Here is a 23285-nt window from a genome sequence, read left to right on the forward strand (position 1 = left end):
TCTATAGTTTAGAGCAAGGCTGGCATACAGACTTGGAAATTGGCCATACACTTACTGGGAGTGATACTGCTTGAACCATAGTCAAAGTATTACATCTGTCAGTCAGCTTCTTGCTTTTTAAATTGCTCAGCATACAGCTCAAGTCATGAAGTGACCATTTCATAGGATGTATGTGTTAATATATTGATATACAGAATTCTCACCTCACATTTCTTTTCTGTTCTTTTAACTGATGTAATCCAGAATTGGTTTAGCTTCAAAGCGGAGGCGGCCTGGGCGCGCGGGCGTGAGGGGCTCGGCGGCTGGCGCGGGCCGGGGGCGCGAGGAGCTTCTGGCCGCCTTTGGATGCAGTAGCTTGTAATAGGAAAACCTTAAGAGGTTTTCTTATTACAAGCTACTAAATCTTGCAATAAAGTTATCATCTTAAAACGTATTTATGTTTGTCCACTGGTTTCTTCAGGATAAATTATTATCAATGGAAAAGTCAAAGGCACACAACCCACCAACAACCCCTTTAGATCCTTCTATTCATGTTGACACTTACTCTCCACACTGATTATTTCAATTCCTTTTTAGTTATGTATCATTCAAAAGTATTTGTCTTGTCCTCCTTCCTAGGGACTAGGACTATGATTATTATTAACAGAACACACAGTTCCTGTCCTCCTCGAGTGACTATCCAAGGGAGAGAGACCCCCACACCACACTACCGCCCATTCCTCACTATAACTAAGATGAGCCAAGGAAAAAAGTACAGTTTTTCTAAGAACACAGGAATTTTAGGAGCCCCTGATACACCCTAAAGGGTCTGCAAGAGCTTCCACAAGGAGTGACAGCTCTGGGCAGGGATGAGGCTTTTAATACAAATCAGGGAAAACAGGGTCATGGGGAGCCTGCAGGAAACGCTGTGAGCAAAGGGGACAGTGCAGCCAACTATGGCACAGGAAATGCCAGTCAGGAAACAGATGCTAACAAAGCTGGCCTGCATGAGGGGCACAATCTGGATCTGTTCCAGGGCGTGTGTGTTAAACATCAGCAGCTACTGTTATTTAAACACTGGCTTAACATCTGCACCTCACATATCTGTTAGCCCATCAATAGAAAGCAAAATTCTCAAAAAACTCAACATTATTAATGTGGAAACTGAGTGCACTGAAAAGTACTTGAAGGTCTATCAGAGAAGCTGCATGCTGATCATTTTTAATATAAAAAACGCAAATGTTATTTAAAGTCTGACCCTGAAGAAAGACCTACTCTGATAATCTCTCAAAGACTGTCACCAGGCACATTTTTCTCTATTACAACTTAAATTTTCTTACAGATAATCTTCCAAAAATTCAAATCAGTGCACTAATTTTATTTTTTAATATTTTTTATTTGTTGATGTACCTTTATTTTTTATTTATTTGCATGTGGTGCTACAGATCGAACCCAGTGCCTCACACATGCTGGGCAAGTGCTCTGCCACTGAGCCACAACCCCAGCCCCGAGTGCACTAGTATTTTTCCAAAAATCAAAAGACAACTTCAAGTATTCCTTTTGCAGTGTTTTTATTTATCCATATATCATAAGTTGCAGAATATCTGAGTTATTAACTTGTCTATAAGAAAAAACTCTACAGAAAGTTTGTGTTACAAAAGTATGCCCCAAGTGGTCAGGTCCCCAGTGCAGAGTGCACTGCCTGCTGCCCCTGGCTGTAGCGGAGCACAGCCTCATGGTGGGAGCACAACAGGCTCCTCAGTGTGTCCCCACCAAGGCAAAGCCCTGCAGGGCACCATCTTTCATTCTGTACAAAACAGCCCTTCCATCCCCCAAGAACTTCCCGTTTTTCATGGGATTCTCTTTTTTTGAGATAAGAAAAAGCCACATTCCTAAGACACACTTAGTGAAAATCATCTCGATACAAGATGCAACGTTTCCCATTAAGGACCATCCTGGCTGAAGTCCACCTGGATGCTCCTGAACTGTTCACTGTTGACTGGCCTGTTCCAAAGCAGAATTCTTCAGCCACACAACACAAAAGACAGGTTAAGGCAGTCCTCACAAACACACTTCCAAATAGGTAGATCCGAACAATAAATATGACTTTCCACTCCATTATTTTTCCTAATAATTAAACTCTAAATTTAAAAAATATATAACGGAAGTTTCCACATGAATGGTGTGCGCAGCCCATTCTCATGCGTCACTGCTGCTTCTCATCTGCAAAACATGACACAATGGATCATCGAAAAGAGGAAGAAGAAACCCTGGAGCCTCATCTGGTTTACAAAAGAAAAGCTATAGCATTTTAAGACATGTGGTATCCAATAGAGTAAGTTACACACTTTCCTGGGTAATTCTATAACTCTTCTTGATTATAAAAGTAACAGAGAATCAACATAGAAAATTTATTAAATATGGAAAAGCAGAAAAACAACCCTATAACCCTGCCATTCAAATGGCTTTATTTCTTCTGATATTTTCTCTACTAAGACACAGGTGAGTGGGTTTCAGACATACACACACAGACATACTTTTTCTTGAATAAAATCAATATTGCATTTCACTTTTGTCTTACATTAAGTCCCTGTAACATTAAAAGTCCTCCTACATCATTTCTAATTTTTGACATGATAAAGACCATCATAGATTTTAAAATTCATATTTCTGATTTTTTCCCCAGTGGTGGAGACTGAACCCAGGGCCTCTTTCATACTAGGTAAGTGCTCTACCACTAAGCCACACCCCCAGCATCTGATTATTTTCTTCAGATGTATTTCTAGAAGTAGAATTACTTCGTTAGAGGTAAATTTGATAATATGGCCAAAATCCCACCTTTCCCCCAAAATAACCTGTTCTATAAGACTTCGATCTATTCAAGTCACAAGACTTCTAATTTTAAGGCATATGCATTTAAAATAAAGAGTTTAAATCATAAAAAAATAGTGTCTAAAAATCAGAAATAACAAGAAATAGAATTACTGTTTTAGTAAACTTAGAAAAAATTAACTCAAACTCCATGCTATATACTTAGTCTGTTCCAAAGAGTCTGAGAACAGAGTCACATGCTGATACCAGAACAAGATGAAAAATTACCTTAACCACTTAAGCAAAGGTAAGTATCTGGGAGAGGGGAAGAGTACACGCGCCCAGGAACTCAGGGCCAAGCCTTTCCTCTGCCACTCAAGAACTACCCCTCTCTCTGCCAGAAGGCAAGGTCAGCCCAATCATGTTTTATTCTTAATTAAGCTGCTGTGATGGTCTTTTTAATTTTTTTTGAAACAGGAATTTTGTCCCCATAGTTCCAGATATAACTGTCAGCTCTCAAGAGAGACTAAATATTAGAATTCTAAACCCAATAACTTGAAATAGAATGCTAATATTTAAGACTTTCAAAATAAAAGACAACTCAGCGGGGTTGCAGCTCAGTGGTAGAGCGCTGCCTAACATTCACGGAGCCCGGGTTGGATCCCCAACTCCAGAGAGGAAAAGACAAAAATAAATAAATAAAGACAATTTTCTCCCTTTTCACACTTACTCAGTATGAGAAAGTTTCATTTCTTCCCTTTTTCTTGCAGAATAATTTAGGTTCCCATCTAAAACACAAACACAGAATCTTTTCATTCAAATATTATAAGTAAAATTCATCCGTGCAAATATTTGCATAGACAAACCTTATTTTAAGTAATATAAAAAGGTATGAGAGAAAAAACAGAATTATTATGTGATATAAATAATCCTTAATTTTAGTTTTTATCTTTAAATTTGGAATAATGTATTGCTTCAGGTTTTATTAATTGAAACATTGTGTCAATATTCAGTAATAGTGAAAATTAAGAGAAAGTAAAGGACATGACCTGAAACTATTTAGACAGCAGGTATATTACATTCTGCTGAGCACATAGCATCCGTCAGCAGCAAAGGCAACATCAAAGTCTTACAAAGAACAGAAAAGCACTAATCTACGTTGAACTGATATGCATTAGCAAAAGGAAAATCTGTATTTCCAATTATAAACCAAACACTTTTGACTCTAAAATGCAAACTACAGCTACAAATTTGTCTACTTCTTATTGTTTAAAAATATAGGATGGCAACACATAATGGTTTAGGTTATATTTTAAATGCCATATTTTTGTTCATGTAATAATAACATCTAAGACTTTATATTCCAAAATGACAGCCATTTTAATAAACATGCAAGTCCAGAATACATAATAATGCGACATAATCAAATGTGTTTCCAAGACTATTAAATCAATGAAAACACTGGCCTACAAAAGGTGTGCAGACAACCCAGGGACCCCACACGATGACCCACAAGAGCTTGTCCCACGGGAGCTTGAGAAAAAAATACCACTTCTTACCTCGGACACGATTCACCAAATAAAGTAAGACCACAGATAAAAGTGACACTAGGAGTGAAAAAAAAAAAAGAAGAAACAGGATCTTTTAAAACTAAGTATTTCTTCTTAATAATCTCTATGTAATTACAAAATGCAGATTCATCAAATCTTTATTAATTGGCTTTTTAAAAAATTAAAAAGTCTCATTATTGGGTTTTTCTAAAAGCACTAAATATAAGTCACACAGCATTTTCTGCATGAGAACTGGCTGCTACTCAGCCAGGACGGCAAGGCCTGAAAGGCAAGTTTAACTCTAACCCCATGTGCCCATCAGCAGATGGATGGATAAAGAAAATGTGGAGTTTTATGCAGCTACAAAGAATGAAATTACATTTGTTGGTGAATGAATGGAACTAGAGAACATCATGCAAACTGAAATAAGACAGATCTAGAAAGTCAAGGGTCAAATGATGTATCTCATATGTAGAAGCTAGTGAGAAAAGGGGGGTTCTCATAAAATAGAAAGGAGATTAGAGGAAGAACAAAGTAGGGAAAGGGGATGCAGGGAGTTCAGTGGGGAGAATAAGGGAATGAAACAGACCAAACCATGCTATGTGCACATATGAACATGTCACAGTGAGACCACCTCACGGGGGGGGGGGGGGGGGGGACGGACCATGACCCCAGGCTGCCCCAACCTCCTTCTCTCTCTAAATGCTAGTCCTTCCAGAACTTTCCAAGCTGCTGCCAGCCCCTAGATTGCTTACCATTTTACAGAATTCCAAACAGAAGTAGTCCCTTGGGGATTTTAAACCTGAAGACACTGTGTGCATTTTAGAAATGAAATAACTATACATGAAGACACAGTCACCAGACTCCTGGGGCCAGGAGGATCTCAAAAGTGAGGGCTGGCTTTTCCTTTTCCAAGTCAAGCAGTTCAATTTACTTTAAATTAATATGGCAAAGAAGCACTTTTTAAATGGCATAGTGTTTGGTTTGAGACCCAAATGTATGTTGAACTGTGGACTGAAATTAAACCACATGCTGCAGCATTAAAAATTGACAAAACACCTCATGACCTCATGCTGACTTCTTAAATGACCCACTGTTAAAAAACAAATGATGAATTTTTAAAATTTGATGCACTTATTTCTAAAATTATGATAATAAAATGAACTCCAGGCTTCTCATAAGCAATTACATGCAAATACTCAAGCATGGTTTCTACTGCTGCAGATGCTAACAATTTGCTAAAATCATCACCATGATTTATCATTTTAAATACATCAATGAAGAATGAAACTTGATAGGTTATAGAAGACATTTTCAGATAAATACAATTTACTGTATATGATAAAGATTATCAATGGAAAATGTTGATTTATTTTTATAGTTTTTCAACAGTTTCCTAATACTTTTTATTTTTAACCAATGAACGATTGATTACAGGTTAAACCTTAAATGACAGACTGAAAATAAAAGCAACTTAAAACAGCCTAATAAATGAACCATGAGCACTCACCCCAAAACCACTGTACTATGCATACATTCAGGGACCCTCCAAACCCTTTTACTTGAAAAGAGAAAACTGTTTTTAAACCATGAATATTTAAAACAGAACACAAAGCAGATTCCACTGATGCCTTCATAGACAGGAATCTTCCAAGAGGGGACCAGAGAGTCGACAGCTGTGAAACTCTCATACACAGGCTAAGAACTGGGCAAATCTGAGCAAGGTTTTAGAGATTCAGTCTCAGAGATGGAGACAAAGAACAGCAATAATAAAACCTAAGGATAAAAATATCATCACATGATATACTCACAATAAACACAGGCAACGAAGAAAACTTCTAGAAACAAATATCCCCAAGTATCCAGTATCATGCCAGCAATAATGGAAATGATGGCCAGCCCCAGGTTCTGAATGGACTGCATGCTGTCGTTGAGAAACAGAAAAGCACACTTCACTCTGCAGTCTCCACAGAGCCAGCACCTCCTGCCAGCCACATGCTATCAATGATAAAAGATGTTCCCAGGGGGATGATGGGACAGACTTTTTCCTTCTCCCATAACTACTTCTGCTACAAGACCATCTGCTCAAAGGTAAGGGAGCCTGCCTCCTAAGTGCATAAGGTACTGAACTCCTTCATACCCAAGCAAAGGGCTCCGTGTGCACCAGCCATAGGTGCAGCTGCCCCTCCTGCCTTCTGGGGCCACGATGGGGCTCAACTTCTTGAGAGGCTCTGGATGGTAGGCAGGGGATGGCAGGGTCAGCAATGACCTCTTACAGCTTAGCTCACAGCAGCTCCTGCTGGAGACCTTGAGCTCTTGGGGCCACCACAGTATCCTAAGTAGATTAAGGGACTCTTCGAGCTACCACTGGGTTCAGAGCTATCCTAGAAGCCTTTGATAGCTAGATCCAAGAATCAGAGTTTTACAATAATTAAAATGACTCAGCAGAAGAAGACATAAATGGCCGAATGTGTCAATACTATACTCACAAGCCATATGCAGTTCCCAGCTGGTGTTCAGGAACAACAAATGCCACCATTGGCCACAATGCACAGGCAAGCAATGAATAGGAGAGTCCCAGAAGACACTACAGAAGCCGGGGAAAGGAAGAGTTTCCATTAGCCAAAAGGTCATTTCCTTTGATACAGTTTAGCAAAACTGACACAGAAACTTAAATATATAAAAACATTCAAGGAAATTTTACTGTGATTAGACTCAAATTCACTCAAAGGCACCAACCCATCCACTACCCATTTCTCTCTCTAGTGTCAAGCTACACACTGTCTTAACCCCTTTTGCTAGTCGTGGTATTGTCTGCAGATGTAGCTGGCTGGGGCCTGGCTGCAGGCAAGGACCTGCAAGAAAATACAGTTAATAAGAAAACAGCTCTTACTGATGTTCCGGCCAAGCTACTTTCCAGTATTCGCTAAGGTTACATATTAGGCAATTGAGGCAACATATGTCAACAGTCCACTATCCTGCCTCCAGGGCCATCAGTCACACCTAGGAGGTGGAGCAGAGAGCCACCAACCACTGGTTGTTAGACATCACCTAATGCTGACTTTAACTTTATGATTTAAGTTTAAATAGGTATCACTTTTACCTATCAGACTGGTAAACATTAAAATAATGCCAACTTCTCATGCTGGCAAGGAAAACAGACATGTCTGTGTATTACTGGTGAGGTTTTAGAGTTATAAATGGGAGCCAGGCATGGTAGTGCACACCTGTAATCCCAGAAGCTGGGGAAGCTGAAGCAGGAGGATGGCAAGTTTAAGGCCAGCCTCAGCAACTTAGCAAGGCCCTAAGCAGCTTATCTCAAAATAAAAAATGAAAAGGGCTGAGGAAGTGGCTCAGTGGTAGAGCACCTGTGGGTTTAACCCCCAGAGCCACAAAATAATAATAATAACAATAAAGTAATAAACGGGCAGAAGTTACTGGAGCAGCTTCACAACATCCACCTGGATGGTAACTGCAAAGGCTCTGCAGCAGCATCTCCATCCCTGGGACAGGAATGCCCTGTAGGAACGCTCTGCGGTACAATCTTCACCACCAGCTTGAGCATTTATGCGCCAGAGGTTCCTGTATCTACAGATCAGAGAGGCAGCACTTGGGCCTGAGGTCTTAAAAATGACAATGTGAATGAAAAGCAGCAATAAGGATTGTGAATTTACTACTGCTTTCTTACCTGCCCAGAATTAAAGGTGGAAGAATAGACACTGGGCAGGTATGGGTGTTGCTACTTTTGATGGCAGGGCTTCTTTGAATGATGCTTAAGAAAGGAAAGGAAATAACTAGCGTTTCGCCTTTCTTAAGGCTACTCTACTTCAAATTCTACTTCAGAGATGAAGTCGTCCTATAAAAATAAGTTAAATGAACTAAAAACTCATGAATTAATAATCAATAATTACACTTGAAAAAAATAATTAATTTGCACAAACTGAAATCAATCACACCAGAGGAGCTTGCTAAACATGCTCCTGACATGGACCCAAAGGAGTCCTCGCTGAAGCCCGGCCCCCAATGGCATTACCATAGCGATCCAAGGGGTCCACATGGTGAAAGCCAGCATCATGTGGGACATGAGAGTGGTGGCCACCGCACAAAGAACCCAGATGATGTTCTTCCCTGTCTTATCCACCAAGAGCCCAAATATCGGGGACATGGGTGCTGATATGATGTACACGACACTGCCCAGAGAACACAACAGTCAGTGAAGTGCAGCACAGCTGAAGAGAAAGTCCAAGAAGTCCCCAAAATACTAGGCAATGCAACTCCTAACACTTAATGTAGCATTTTTCTAAACTGACCATCATAAAAACAGAACGTAATAATTAATTAATTTTTAAAAAAGAAAACAGAACATAAAGAGTAATCTCAGAATTCTCTGGCTTGCCATAAATACTAAGGTGGGCCCTCAGGATTACAGTCCCAATTCCATCTCGGGTTCACATGTGCTACTGGGTCACATACACCCTTCTTGCTTCTTATAACATTTGTTTATTAAGACCTGCAGAAGCTCTTACAGAATTAAGTAAGTACCTGTTAACTGCACTTGCTTTCTGAGGAGAAAATCCAAATTTCTCTATAAAGAAAACTCTAAAATTTAAAAAAAAAAAAAAGCATATTAGAGAGAAATACTGTTTTTTAAAAACAAAAGACAAAATAAAGGTGAATGAAAATAAGTTTAATAAACCATTTTTGAAATAATTTTCCCAGCTTATTTGATATTTGAGCAATCTACTGAAGTGTAAGTACTTATAGAAACATTTCATTTCCTCAAATGCAATGCCAATTTTTTTCCCTTCTACCTATGCTGTGGGCAGTCCACACAGATTTTCAGAAACCCAAATACACTGCTACAAGGAATTAAGGATGCTTTTTTTTCCTTAAAGGCAATACTAAGTGGGTTCTCTGATAAATAAGATCCTTGTTTCAAATTATTTAAAATGAGAACATAAACTTAAAGGTTATAAATACATCCTTTTACACTCATCAAACTCACATATTGCTCTGTTTAAGCAGCTATCAATAAAAAAGGAGCGAAGCTAAAGAAGAACTCGCTTTGAGACTCGAATCTAAGTCAGAAAGAATTACAGTCCTAGCAAATGGCAGGACCCAATCACAACACATCAGTATGTGGTCCTCAATCCCAATAACCACCTCCTCATCAAGGGATAAAGGGAAACAAAAGGAATACTAGTTCAAAATCAAGTAAAACATCAGTATTAGGAATCAAAGACTATTTCAAAATCAACTACTAAGGCCAGGCATCATGAATTACACCTGTAATTCCAGCAACATGGGAGGCTGAGGCAGGAGGATCACAAGTTCAAAGCCAGCCTCAGCAGCTCAGCAAGGTCCTAAATGATTTAGTGAGACCCTGCCTCAAAATTCAAAAAAAATTTTAAAAGGGCTGGGGATGTGGCTCAGTGATTAAGCACCCATGGGTTCAATCCCCAGTACCAAAAAAAAAAAAAAAATCAGTATTATGTGTCAAAAACTGTTATTTTTCTTCAAAAGAATAACAAAAGTATTAAACCAACACTAAAATCCATGACAGCCCAGGATAGGAAACAATTCCTGTATAAATATAAATTATAACCAAAGAAGGTTTAAAAAACATATTTATAATTGAGCTTCCTATAATTTAGCCAGAAAAAAAAAATGGAATACTAGAGAATACTCACTTTCCCAGACCAATAAAAGGGAACACGGCAACATAGTAGCAGACACAGATGATGAATATCAGCCACAGAGGTAAGGAGAAGTCCTTTATATCAGTCAACTTAATAACTTCACCTTAAAGAAGCAAGGGAAGAGGCCATGAGCATAATTCTATCAGAGGAGTTTTCATCTGTAATCAAGAATTTTTTTAATTATATGTTTAATCTTTGCAATTCAGTTCAAAAAAAATTCTAGAAAATTAGATAAATACCACCTCTGAGATAACTTACAAATAAGGGAAAGCAGAAAGCAAGATAGGCACCTACCTTCCTTCCTCCTCTCTTCTTGAAACAATAACTATTTCACAAATATAAAAACTAAAACTAAGACTGCAAATTCTGTCAAATGTTAAGAGGGGGAAAAGTATCTAAACATTGAGACAAGGGAAAATAGACAAGAAAATAAAACATATGTACTAGTCCTGCTGGGAACTTATTGCATTGTAAACATCAGCTATAATACCAGTTACTCAGGAGGCTGACATAGGAAGATTTCATGTTCAAGGCCAGCCTGAGCAACTTAGCAAGACCCCGTCTCAAAATAAAAAGGACCAAGACTGTAGCTCAGTGGTATAGCACCCTGTGGTGCAATCCCTGGTATCACCAACAACCAAGAAAAGCCACGATTCCCCAGAGCCCAATCTCCTGCCATTTAGACATACCTGTTTTTCCTTGTTCTTTATGAAGGATTCTCTCTGCTCTGTGATCCAAATAAGCAAGGGCCAAGGCACAGATTAGTGAAAGGATACATGTTATACCCCCTAAATTTAAAAAAAAAAAAAAAAGGAGATCTCAAAATGAGCAGACTGGAGACTCCTGAAAAGCAACACATTGATCGATAGTGCAGCGAGTCAAAGAGAAGGGGAATGAGGAAAGCCCAGGACCCACCCTGACAGTGGAAGAAGTGCTTGCGCCAAGTGCCCAAGGAACAGCAGTTTCTGAACTTCACTCTCCCAGCACAAGGCTGGAAATCGTCCAGTCCTGCACAGCACAGGACAGCCTGGTGGAAGCTGACAGCCAGCTAGCAAGTGAGTCTTGGACAAAGTCAGCCTAAGCACCAGCTGCCGACAGGCACCAAGGACCCAGCCACCTCTTCTCCTGGTGCAGACTATGCAGCCCACTCCTAGCACCCACAGACCCACATTCCCAGGCACATCTCCCTCGGGGCTTTCCTTCCTGCAAGCTCAGCATTTCCACTAGTGCTGACCTCACGTCATCAAAATAAATCAGGACAGACTCAGTGACACTTATGCATCTCAAGAAGAATTCTAGGAAGAGGCTTAGTGAAATAAATGAATCTTTCATCTTCAACTGGCTAACACACTGTAATCCAGTTGAGAAACAGCTGAAATGACAGTCAGGAGACATGGGTTCCACTGCTGGCACCAACAGAACCTAACCCAGAACCTAACCCCTCTGGGCTTCAATTCCCCACCTGTAAAACAAGAGGCTCTGACTTGATGATGGCTTGGATCTTTTCTGACTCTAAAATTCCCATCACAGAGACACTAGTGAGATGCTGAAGAGCATCTGGAAGTAAAAAAGGAGCTCTGGTGAAGGCAAAAGACTTCAGGGGAGGGTGTGGAAAAGGGAGTCTTTATAGAGGTCTGCCCGCTGGAATGTCCTCCACTATCCCTTTAACAGTACATATAGCCCAGGAATAGCCCACGTCTGCATGTAGCCCATTTCAGCCATTTCTCAACTGGACCACAGTGTGTTAGCCATAAGGAACAAAAGATAAGCAAATATTGGACACAAGGCTTTTACCATCAAGCCGCAGGTCTCGACACATCCACACTGTGGGGCTCAGCAAGACAAAGCCACTCTCAGAGAAAAAGCACAGGAGGTGGATCCAGAGAACTTCAAACGCTGCTCAGAGACCCACCCAGTAACTAACACCATTGAGCCTTGGCTAAGAAAATTAGTGGCAAGAGTGACCTATACAGTTTTGTAACCTACCACAATTTTTCAGAAAAGAAAACTGAGACACAAATGATTAACCTTCTTGACCCAGGCTACAGAATTAGTTAGAACTATTTAGAGCCAGCATCAAAACTCAGGCTCCCGTCTCCCACATTGGTGGATTTTTAACCATCAGTAACATACTAGATCTATCTCCAAGCTCTCCGACACTCTGACTGTCTTCCTTCTGCTCTAAGCACCTTGGAGAATAAATTTCCTGCCTGCTCTCAGCCTGTAGGCTTTCTCTTTGAATATACATAAGGAGGAATAAGACCCTCCCTTTAGAAAATAGAAATCAAAATACAAAGAGGGCACATGACTGTTACTTCTAGTTAGGTCAAAGAATTCTCAGACTGTGGAGCAAAATCACAACTGACGTGGCTGGACACTAACCCGGTAGTTTTCCTCTCTGCCACAATACCGCCTGTGACAAGCTTCCAGGAGTGACAAGCTGTGGGACATCAGGATCCACTCACCAACCATAAGTGTGAACCCAAGGGTTGTGTGACCAGCAGAACCCAACGAAGCTTCAATCTCAGAATACAGCCACCCCATGACGTTCATGTTCACTGTACTTCCCTAAAGGAAAAAAAGAAAAACAAACAAACAAACAAAACAGAACTTTTGAATATTTATACATCTGCCTCGCTTGGGAAAAAAAGAATTTGAGGTAGCTTAATTATAAGAAATGAGTATAATTCGGACTCAGGTTAAACAGGAAATATTTTTCTTAATGTAAGAAAATAACAAATAAAGCCACAAAGTTGCTACGCGTACACAAAATGCTAATTTATTAGAAAATGAGAAAATGCAAGTATGCAAAATACACAATACACTTACAACTTCCTAGCACCAAACAAAAAATGAAACGAGTTATAAAATTCAGAGTTCCTAAGACAAAACTATACCATAGCTAAGGAAAAGCACAGCTATTCCTGGTACTGAAATATGGGGGGCCAGGGGGTGTCCTTCCTCTGAATATCCTTAAAGTGAACAGTAAAAGTTATAGCAGAAATTGTCACCACTTATTTACTCATTCAGCAACTTCTGAGTCCCTGTTATATGTCAGCCATTGTTCAGGAATATAATAAAGAACACAATAGAAAAATGTCTAATTTTCATGAAGCTTACATTTTAACAGGGTTAAAAATGTACACTAAATAGTTACAGGTACTTAAATAAATAAAGCGGGAAAGGAGGATACAGCATTGTGGGAGGAGGCCTGGCTGAGACTGACTGTGACAGTGGAGCAGACCATTGGGGAGGGAGCCCAGGACATCTGGCAAAAGCAGTACAGGTGGGATAGCTGGTGCACAGCCGAGAGGAGTCTGCCTGGAATGTCCGAGACCACAGGGATGTAAGGAGGAGAGAGGAGAAGTCTGGGGAGGAAACACCAGGATCACCATGGGTCAGCCATCAACACCAGGATCACCGTGGCTGGAGTATGCCAAGAGAAGGCATCCAAAGATCATGCCCAGGGCACCCCAGCTATGGGGGCCACCAAGAGAGTGGAGAAGAATGCACAGAAAGGAAGAGGAGACTGAGACTGCCGCATCCTGGAGCCCAGAGAGAGCCCTCGTGCCAAATGCTGGCAGTGGACGATGCTAGAGACAGAAATGACCACGTCCCAACAAATACAGCCACAGATCTCACACAGCTGCCTCTTACAAAATGCAGTCAGTGGCAGGACTCCATTGGGAAATGAGGTAGTGGACCCTGCTCCACCAGCACTGCAGTTCCAGCTCCTCAGAGACGCTGCCCCACACCACTTCACCCACCATCTCAGAGCCGGGCTTGCCGAGTCCTCAACGAGCACTTGTTGGAATAATAAGCTTAAAAGCAACAAGTTACCAAGGAAAATCACATAATGCAGTGGAAGAGCTCCTTTATCCTCTACACCATCAATTCCTTTCACCTCCAATGGCTTCACACAGCCCCCAAATACGTAAACCAGATGACATCAATAGCCCTGGCTGAAGCAGAGGGGCTGCCAAGGCCCGGCTCCCCACCTTCTCCAGCCTCCCCACCACTCCCCACAGCTCTCGCCCTAGGTCCCAGAACTCCCAGCCTCCCTCCAGGAACTCAGGGCTCCTTGGATGCTGCCCCAGGAGTACCAATAGGGTATGAGGACGCAGAGACCCTGGTGGTCCCTGGTAACAACAGAGTCAAGAAGAACAAGTCCTGCTCAGTGAACTATTTTCTTTTCTGAGAAGTTACTCAACAACTGCCACAGACATATCCTGACTTGTGCAAGACATATAATGAAGCTTTTGAGAGTGCTTGTAGAAAAATTGAGAAAACGTGGAAAGACAAACTCAAGGCGTTACAAACTGAAATACTATTCCGGTATTTTATCAAAGTGATAAAAGGGCTGTTCAAGGCAGTGATAGCCCTACTGTCAACAAAAGACCCTCTCCTATCCCTCAATAGGGAGGCCAGCGTCTCTGGACGGGATGTGGACCTGTGTCTCAACAGTACTCAGGGCCCCAACAAACCTTGTGACTCTGTCATCCCCAGTCCCCAGGCCTAAGAGAAGTAGACGAGTTTCATAGGGAGAACGTCAGAATACAGAACTATGTGCAATACTGACTAGAAAGAACCTGCATGTACACAGCCACATAAATGATAACATAGTCAGTAAAGACTTTTTAAAAAAAATTTTAGTTGTAGATGGACAAAACACCTTTATTTACTTATTTTTATGCGGTGTTGAGGATCGAACCCAGTGTCTCACACATGCTAAGTAAGCGCTCTACAACTGAGCCACAGCCCAGCCCCCTGTAAAGACTTTTATACTGGATTTCTTCATACTATTAGTCTTTGGAAGTCTGGTTTTTTAATGGCAAGAATATTTTTTTGACTCCTCTATTCATAAGACTTTATTGGGAAAAAAAAAAAACCCTAACATGACTCAGGAATGCTGGAACATCTTCTAGGATGCATTAATAAAACCGTGAAGTCCCCTGGGCAGCCTTGGCACCCACCAGACCAAACCACTCCTGGATTCCAATGTCTAGGCTTGTAAGTAAGCAAGACAAGCATCACACCAGTGAGGTCACCGGGACTCACATCACATAGCTTAGACAACCACAGGAAATGGATGCCTCTGACCAAGAACTTAAGCACCGTCTTCACATAAGCCACGTGCTGTGGCAGGTGGAGGGCACAGAAGGCCAGAGCGGGGACAACAGCAGAAGCTGCTCAGGAAGGAGGCTCCTTGCCACGTGTAGCTGCACTTCATGGAGGTGCAGGCAGGGGGTGCCTCGGCACAGAGGGATGGGGCCTCCCATCTCAGCCAGCAGAACCTGCTTGGCCCTGTGCAGAGCCTTCACAGCAGGGATGCAAAAAATGATAATAAATCAAGACAACAAACCCAAGATCATCCCTGTGCTCAGACACTGAACTAACGAACATTCACGTGGTCATTTTAGATGGTTTACTAACTAAATAGGGTTAGAAATGCCTCATTTAAAATAAAGTAAATGCTATACTGTGGCCTAGAGAAATATATGAAAATCAATGCCACATCTGTTACCCAAGAGCACATGTCACCCTGTGATTTCTAAGCAGTTACCATCATCATACTTACGATTCTAGCCATGCTAAGCTGCAGTCCAAATACCAGGTTTAATTCTTTGCCTTTAAACCAACTGACGGCATATGTGTTCTGGGCAACTGCCAAGGACTCCCCACCAATCCTAAAAGCAGGAAAAAGAAGAGAAGTCACAACTTTTAAGGAAACACCACAGCTATCAATTCTGACACACCTTCTTTCAAAACAAGGGTCCCTATCCCCTCTGCTGCATCTAGGTGGGCCTATGTTTCAACCAACAGCCTGTGGTGGGAGTGACACATTGCGGCCCCAGTACCCCAGCCAGGTCCTAAAAGCTGACACCCACTGCCCACTCTAGGAGGCTACCTACACTTGTGCCAGGAGAAAGCCAGCCACCCAGAGGCCACATGAAGCCACGTGTTGGTGCTCCAGTCAGGAGTCCTCCTCTCGTCCCAGCCCATGAGAAAGCAGCATCAGGTGACACCAGCCCCAGCCTCCACGGGTCTCAGAGGCTCCAGACGGGAGGGCACAGACACACCATCCATACTGCACCCAGCCCGAATTCCGAGCACAGTGAAGCGGATGCTTTACTGCTGTGTTGGCGTCATCTTAAAGGCTGCATGGACAACCAGGACAAGCAGCACAGGGAGCTTGGCTTGCTGGATCACCTTGTACCCTGTATAAAACTTGTGGCAGGAGACTGGCCCACACCCTGTAGAAGCGGAAGTGCACTCTCGGGCCAGTCCCACGCTCACTGCACAGTCCCCCTGTCCTCCCTCCTGTGCTTCAACTTAAGCTCCACACGCTCACCGCTACACCTCGAAGCCCAGTTGGACCTCCATCTCCTCCACAGCCTAGGAATGAGCCTGCCTCACCATTCTGTAATGCCCCAACACGCTTCCCATCTCCTCTGGTAACCAAACTGTGACTCCTGTATGACGCACATCATCCTTCAGGATGTTTCTGAGCACAGCCCGGTCTCTGAATCCCCTGACCACTCCTATGTACACTCTGCTTCCTTCCCTCTCCCTCAGAGCACTTGTGGGGGTTTGTCACCCATGGCCACACATCCCTGGTGCTGGTGAAAGCTAGAGTAAGTCATGTTAAAGACAAAGGAACTTGTCATCTGCACCTCTCGAGGCAGGAAGCCCAGGAATGACGCTGAACGGGCTTGCTAAATAGACTCTCTGGGCATCCTGCTTCTGCACAGCTCCTGGGCAGGGAGCAAAGGGACCTGCACACCCCCAGAGAACAGCAAGGCATCCAGGACCACACCCCAGAAACCAACGGCCTATGCTTTCCTGAGTGAGGGTTCAACACAGCAGAACAGGCAAACAAGCCTGGGGATAAGTCACTCTGGAGCAGCAGTTAACTTCAAACTGACACGGGGCCAACCACAACTTGCAAAACTGCTGCTTATTTTAAAGGAAAGTGAGACAACTGAGGAAGAATCTTACGTGTACAGAGGCAACATTTCAAGGATTAGAAATGACTCCTCAGAAGAACCATAATATATATTTTAAACTCTTACTAAGAGGCTGGAGGTGTAACTCACTGGTAGATCATGTGCCAAGATCCAGGGTTCAATTCCCGGCACCAAAAGAAAAAAATCCTTAATAAATGTTAAGATAAATAAAATTATGCAAACTTACCCAAACACAAATCTTCCAAATTCCATCAGCCAAAAAGCATTAACTATTGCACCCAGAGCAAAAATCACCTAGAATGTAAAATTTAATAATGACTGAATAAAAAAAAGTACTCAAGAGAAACAATAAATCTTAACTTCTATAATAGTTGTACTATCCTCCTTAATAAATTTGTGAAATTAAAATGCTAATTAACATGTATTTCAAAGCTTAGACTTAGATATTTATGGGCCTTGCTTGAGTATGCTAGACATTTCATTAAACACATCTTTGCCAGTGGAATTAGACAAGAATTCAAAAAATCACTGTCAAATAAATAATAAATACATTGGCCTTACCTGTCCTATGCAAACAAAGCAGCTAAAAATAATTGTGCCCCATCTGTTTGAGAAAGAGGGGGTAAAAGTTTTAATTTCTTCTTACATTAACATTAGTAATCACAGATTCCTTTACTACTCATTCTTTCTGGTTTCCTCTATCCACTCTGCATCTCTCCACAGAAAGAGCAATGAAGTGCTCATCTCCCTCTAAAGTCCGCAACTCTCCCAGCTAAATGCTATTTACAGAAGTCTAGACTTCTGAGGAGCTTCCAGAGGCTTTTATATGGCATATATTAGTTTAAGCCATTACCATAAAGAAGTTCCCAGGTCAAAACTATTTAAACATGGAAATTCTTTATAAAATTTCTATTAAGAATTTAGGACTGATTCCAAGAATTCTACAGTAATTTTTAAGTGGTTATAATTCCTGATAACTAAAAACTAGTTTTAAAACAACACATATTAACCATGTTAATACCATTACAAATCCAATATCCACCCAAGTCTGAATAATGATTAATGTTTCCCCAGAGAAATATTAGAAATGCCGCCATTAGAAGAGCCCTTAAAGGTCATACAAGTAAACTGCATCTCTGAAACTTAAATCCCTCTCCAGCACTTTGTGAGACGGCCACATCATGTTCAGCTAAATGTTCCCTAGTACAAGATTCACCATGGTTCCAAGACAGCGTACATCACTGTCACCCTGACCAAGTAAGCTCTTCGTCAAACTAAGTGAAATGTGCTCCCCTAAAAATTCAAGCCCCTTCTACCCCTTGAGACTAAGTAAAATACATTTAACTCCTGCTTCAGACCCTAACTTTTCAGAAATTTTCAAATCAGCCCCTGGATCTAAACACTCAGCTTCTTCAGTCTGTATCCATCAGACACAGATTCAAATATGCTCCATCACCTTCCTCTCTGCCTTCTGGAAATACCCCCAGTGGATCCAAGTCACCACTGCAGTCACCAAACCACACACAATTGCAAGGATGAGAATGGCAGAGCTCACAGTGCTGCTCCCTCTTCAGCATCTAATGCAATCACAAAAAGTCGACACCAAGGCACAAACATAAAACCCACACAGCCGAGGAAGTCCACACCCCACACCACCTATGCCCAACATGGTGCAGCCACCTCTCACAAAGCAGGATATTACCCATGTTTTAACAATGAGAAAACAGAAGCTCAGCAACAGTCAGGAAGCTAAGCAGGCGGCAGCAAGGGGGTCCAACCCTGGTGTGTCTGATGTGAAGTGTGAGCATAATTTAACTGAAAACTGAGTTACCCTCGTCCACCAGCAGCCTCTGCTAGCCCTGACCTTAACTGAAGTACATGGAAGTTTCAAACACCAGTTCCAGGGATTTAAATGACATTTTTTAAAAACTCAAGCAGATTATATCAGTCAATATGCAAAGTCTATTTGGTTCTTTCTAGAAATACCTTAACCTAGCCCTGCATTTTCCTAATAACCAGGTGAGATTTACCCACAGGTAAGATTTTTTTCCCCCCAAGCTTACCGTATTCCAAATACTCGGTCTATCAAAAAGCCACCCAAGAAACACAAAACCACATTGGGCCAAGAGTACCAGGCATACAGCAGCATGAACTTCGTGGTATTCACCTGCATATCCTATATGGAAAGAAAATAGAACCCTCTTTTTCCAAACAGTTAGGTTTAGCAGCTAACAAATGAAAGGCAAAAGAGAAAGAGGTTGCTTTCTTCTTTCTGTGTTGTGAAGTTTCTTCACCATTTGTAAGTCACTTACTTGGAAATCTCACAAAAGCTACAGCCTCTGCCCCAGAAAAGTGATCACACCTGGGAACTTCTTGTACCCATCTGCCACTTGAGGGGTTTCATGGACCTCAGGACACACAACTGTTGTGGGGACTGCCTTGGTCTGCCTGAAGGTCCTATATTCTTATTCCTTGGTTAGTGACTGCAGTGGGCATTCACCTAGCAAAAGATAACCCTAGAACATCCACATCCACCCAACCATTCCTCCTCCACCTCCAACACCTACAATGCCTACACTTGCTCTTTCATTCTAGAAATACAAAGAGCCAATTTATGCATTTTACTTGCTCAATGATACAAAATTTACCAAGAAAAAAAGGCAATGTAAATACCCAAGAAACTGTAAACATCTTTATTTTTACAGTTCAAAACCAGACTAAGAATACTGACAAGGACAACACTCAAACTGTACATTTAAAAATGACAATAAAGGGACTGGGATTGTGGCTGGGCCTGGCATGTGTGAGGCACTGTGTTGGATCCTTAGCACCATTAATTAATTAATTAAAATCAATGTATTGTGTCCATCCACAACTAAAAATATTTTTTTAAATGACAATAAAAACATTTAAGAAAGCAAAGCATTATCCCCAAATCATTTGTCACTCAGATGTTGGAGCATCGGGAAAGTGAAACAAAAACAAAAACTAATATTTTGGCAATTCTGTAGAAATAGGATATTATTATTTACCTAAGGTATTAAACAATTTCAAGTCACATGTATGCTATAAATTAATTTCTTGTGACAACTCATTTCAGCTTGAGAACACTCTTCCTGACTTGTGGGTCTGGTGACTACAGATGTTAGTGGACTTTTCAGACCAGGCAACCCAGGATGTGCTGCTACAACTGTTCCAAAGCAAAGGAACAAAACTGAAAAAATCAACTTACCCGCTTAACCTGGGTCTGAAGGGCAGCAGGAGTGTCATAGCAGAAATAGCTGCCTAGAAAAGGCAAAACATTTTGCAAGTAACAATAGTGCCCACATAACAATTTCAAGTTGCAATGACTACCCTAAGATGGTTTCAAATGTTTATACTACAGGCTCCAGGGCTGAGACTATGAAAATTTTCTGGCCCACTTCCTTATTACCAGTATTTTCTAAGTCATACACAAATAAGTTCCACGGTGTAGTAGTGTATACATATAGCAAATAATGGGAACTTGAATTATGCTACAAGCAACAGTTTTTCCATTTTATTTTCATTCATCATGTTTATTGTTTTATTATCAGCTTCATGAACCAGTTATACTTTGTTTATATAAAGCTAACAACACACATTGACGATTTCACAAACCTACTGGACAGTTTCCTAACTTTAACACTGATGTCAGCACTTATCCCGGGAGCAGAAGAGCGTGGTTTAGCTGTTCTGACTAGACCAGAATTTTAAACAAATTCTAATTCCACAAGCAAAATACTTAATGTCGAATAATTCGGGGACTACAGTGCTAGGAATAAAGAAAAATAAAGCTGAGAGTTCTAAAGAATCAAGTTAAAAATATCTCTTGGAGGACCAAAAGTAGGGAGAGATGTGATATTCATACACTAGGATTTATTTTAAAGGTACAATAACTGACAGCCTACAATAGGGTACAAATACCGCCCCATATCTACTCTCCAAATACACAAACCTACAAATTCAGAGGAACAAAACTGTTAACACGTTAAGCTTCTGAAGCACAGGCATACTACCGAAGTGACCCAAGATAAGGTAGCTGTTGAGTAGGGGCAATTTCTCAAAACTTTTCGTGGTAGTTGCTGATCCCTGTCCCTAAACCCAGAAACTTTCAGCTCCCGCTTTAATCGCTTCCCAGGATGGGCAAATGGGTGGGTGGGCATCTCTGCAGAACGGCAGCGAAGCGACAAGAAGCACGGAAGCCAGAGCTCCGCGCCTCCGGCACGTCCCGTCTCGTCCCTGGGACCTAGCTCCGAAGCCACCGCGCCCGAGCTCCCCACCGGCCCGCGCAGCACGGCCGCCGGGGGATAGGTGCGGGCGGCCGCCGAAGCCCGCGCTCACCGAAGCCCAGCAGGCACATGAGCAGCAGCACCACCAGCCGGTGAGCCAGGTGGCTCGGGTCATACAGCGCGGGCAGCGCGCGGGGTCTGCCCGCGCCGCCCGCGCCGCCCGCGCCGCCGGCCAGCAGCGCCCGCGCCTCCTCGACCTCCTCCATCCTGCCACTGCCAGCCGGCCGGAAGCGGGCGCGTCACGTGGCGGAGAGGCCATGTGACCGCCGGGATCACGCGGGGCCGCGCCAGTCCACGTGACGCACCGCGGGGCTGCGGTAGTCGCAGGCCGGGTTACTGAGCGTCAGCTCTGCTGCTGTTTTGCTGCTGTTGCGCAGTGTCGCGACCTGGCCAATAGGGGCGACCCAAAATTAGAATTGCTAGCTCAGGGACTTGTGCGTTTTCAAAATTGCGCTGGTGCCCGACGCTGTATTGATCGTTATGCGTGTTTACACGCCCATTAGCGAGGCAGCCGAGGTACCGCGGCGTCCCTGATCAGGCACTTTTTTTTTTTTTTTTTTTTTTTGGTCTTTGACAATCTCATCAGTGAAAATGTCGATATTAGTGTGGACTCAGTTTGCAACTTCATTATATTGAAGAAGGTTGAATCTCTTCGTATGTTTTACAGCCACTTATATTTTGTTTTCCAGGAATTCTCTTCATGATCTTTACTCATTTTTTTTTTACATAAGTTATTGAAATTTTTTCCCTATTGATGAAATTGGCTTTGTTGCTGGCAGGAGTTGCAACTCTTTTTGACTTTGTTTATGATATTTTCTTCCATGTAGGTTTTTAATGCCAAATGAATCTCTATTTTCATGACTTCAAGAGTTTGCTCCCCACATAAGATTTTCAGTAGCTTTAAAGCTCAGACTGGTGTCTGGGACCTAGAGTTGCTGTTTCTTGGAAGACTGACGCAGGAGGAAGAGCTCAAGGCCAGCCTGAAGTTTCTGGTTTTCAAGACAAGAACCAAGAATAACGAAACACTTTAAGAAAGGCTGTTTCACAATACAGACTCCATCCCTTGAAATGTTATTTTCCAACTGCCTCAAGTGGTTTCTACTTCCGCTGCTGCATGCCCAGGATATAATGCTCCCAAGGCAATCAGAATGATGATCTTAGTCTTGGGGTTTGGTGTGGAAGGATGATGAGACAGCCATTCAATATGTGAGCAGAAAAAGCCAAAACAAGGTTTTGTGCCCTCCAGGAAGGAGGAGCTATGTCAGTAGGCACAGTCTCACCCAGTGGAGCAGGCTGTTGATCCTGCGTGCGCTGAGGAAGAATGGGGTCCAGGGATAGGGAGTGCATTTCAGAGGCAAAAGGATTTGACACCATCTGTAGAAGAGTGGATTGTTGTTAACTCTCCAGTGAATTTATTGGAGAGTATCTGTGATTGGCTGGCGTTTGGGGGGGCGTGGCTTTGCAAAACCAGAGCACTGATTCTAGGAGTTCAGAAACTTGCGTTTTAGGTTTCTTTTTGATTATAAAAATGTTGGGCGGGGTGGGGGGGCTCAGAGGTACAATGCATGTGCGGGCTCTGGAGTAAGTCCTTATCACCCATTAAAAAAACAAAAAAAATTAAAAATTAAACCTACAGAAAACATGGTGGAATGAGATAGACATTATTACCCTTGGTGCGCATTTGGTTGCTGGAATGGTGCGTCTCTACACCGTGTACCGAGAATTGAAATGTTGCACTCCATTTGTATGCGATGAATTGAAATGCATTCTGCTGTCATGCACAACTAAGTAGAACAAATTAAAAAAAAAAAACTAAGCCTAACGGAAAAATCAGAGAGTAAAGTAACCAAAAACAAGTCATGCGTCCCTCGGTGCCCAGAGACAACCTCAGAGCGCTGTCCAGCGAATGCAACGCCTGGGCGCGCAGTACTCAGCACTGGGATTCCTTGGTTACCAACCAAACCAGCA

The 23285-nt window shown here is 42.2% G+C and overlaps 1 protein-coding gene and 1 long non-coding RNA gene across 7 annotated transcripts in view; one reads left to right on the forward strand and one right to left on the reverse strand.

The window, feature by feature from the left end:
* Window positions 1–23285, forward strand: part of LOC308652843 — a 1084519-nt gene that overhangs the window by 912457 nt on the left and 148777 nt on the right. The window lies entirely within an intron of this gene.
* LOC308653070 (lysosomal dipeptide transporter MFSD1) lies at window positions 1538–21591 on the reverse strand (the record flags this gene model as incomplete). 6 transcript variants are annotated; one of them, XM_081301430.1, is made up of 16 exons in its annotated part: window positions 21370–21559; window positions 20240–20292; window positions 19071–19183; window positions 17569–17611; window positions 17234–17301; window positions 15618–15726; window positions 12505–12607; window positions 10729–10827; window positions 10031–10142; window positions 8883–8939; window positions 8374–8530; window positions 6830–6927; window positions 6152–6264; window positions 4350–4397; window positions 3521–3578; window positions 1538–2202 (listed from the first exon to the last, which is right to left on the reverse strand). In XM_081301430.1, exons 1-16 carry the CDS (start codon window positions 21521–21523, stop codon window positions 2199–2201), a joined length of 1389 nt encoding a protein of 462 aa, XP_081157556.1. In that variant the 5' UTR covers window positions 21524–21559. The 6 variants fall into 6 exon arrangements, with proteins under 6 accessions (XP_081157556.1, XP_081157558.1, XP_081157560.1 ...); XM_081301432.1 differs by lacking the exon at window positions 19071–19183 and having other exon boundaries at window positions 21370–21591; XM_081301431.1 differs by lacking the exon at window positions 1538–2202 and having other exon boundaries at window positions 3517–3578.

This window comes from Spermophilus citellus (genome assembly GCF_964194105.1).
Source record: "Spermophilus citellus genome assembly, chromosome: 7".
NCBI lineage: Eukaryota > Metazoa > Chordata > Mammalia > Rodentia > Sciuridae > Spermophilus > Spermophilus citellus.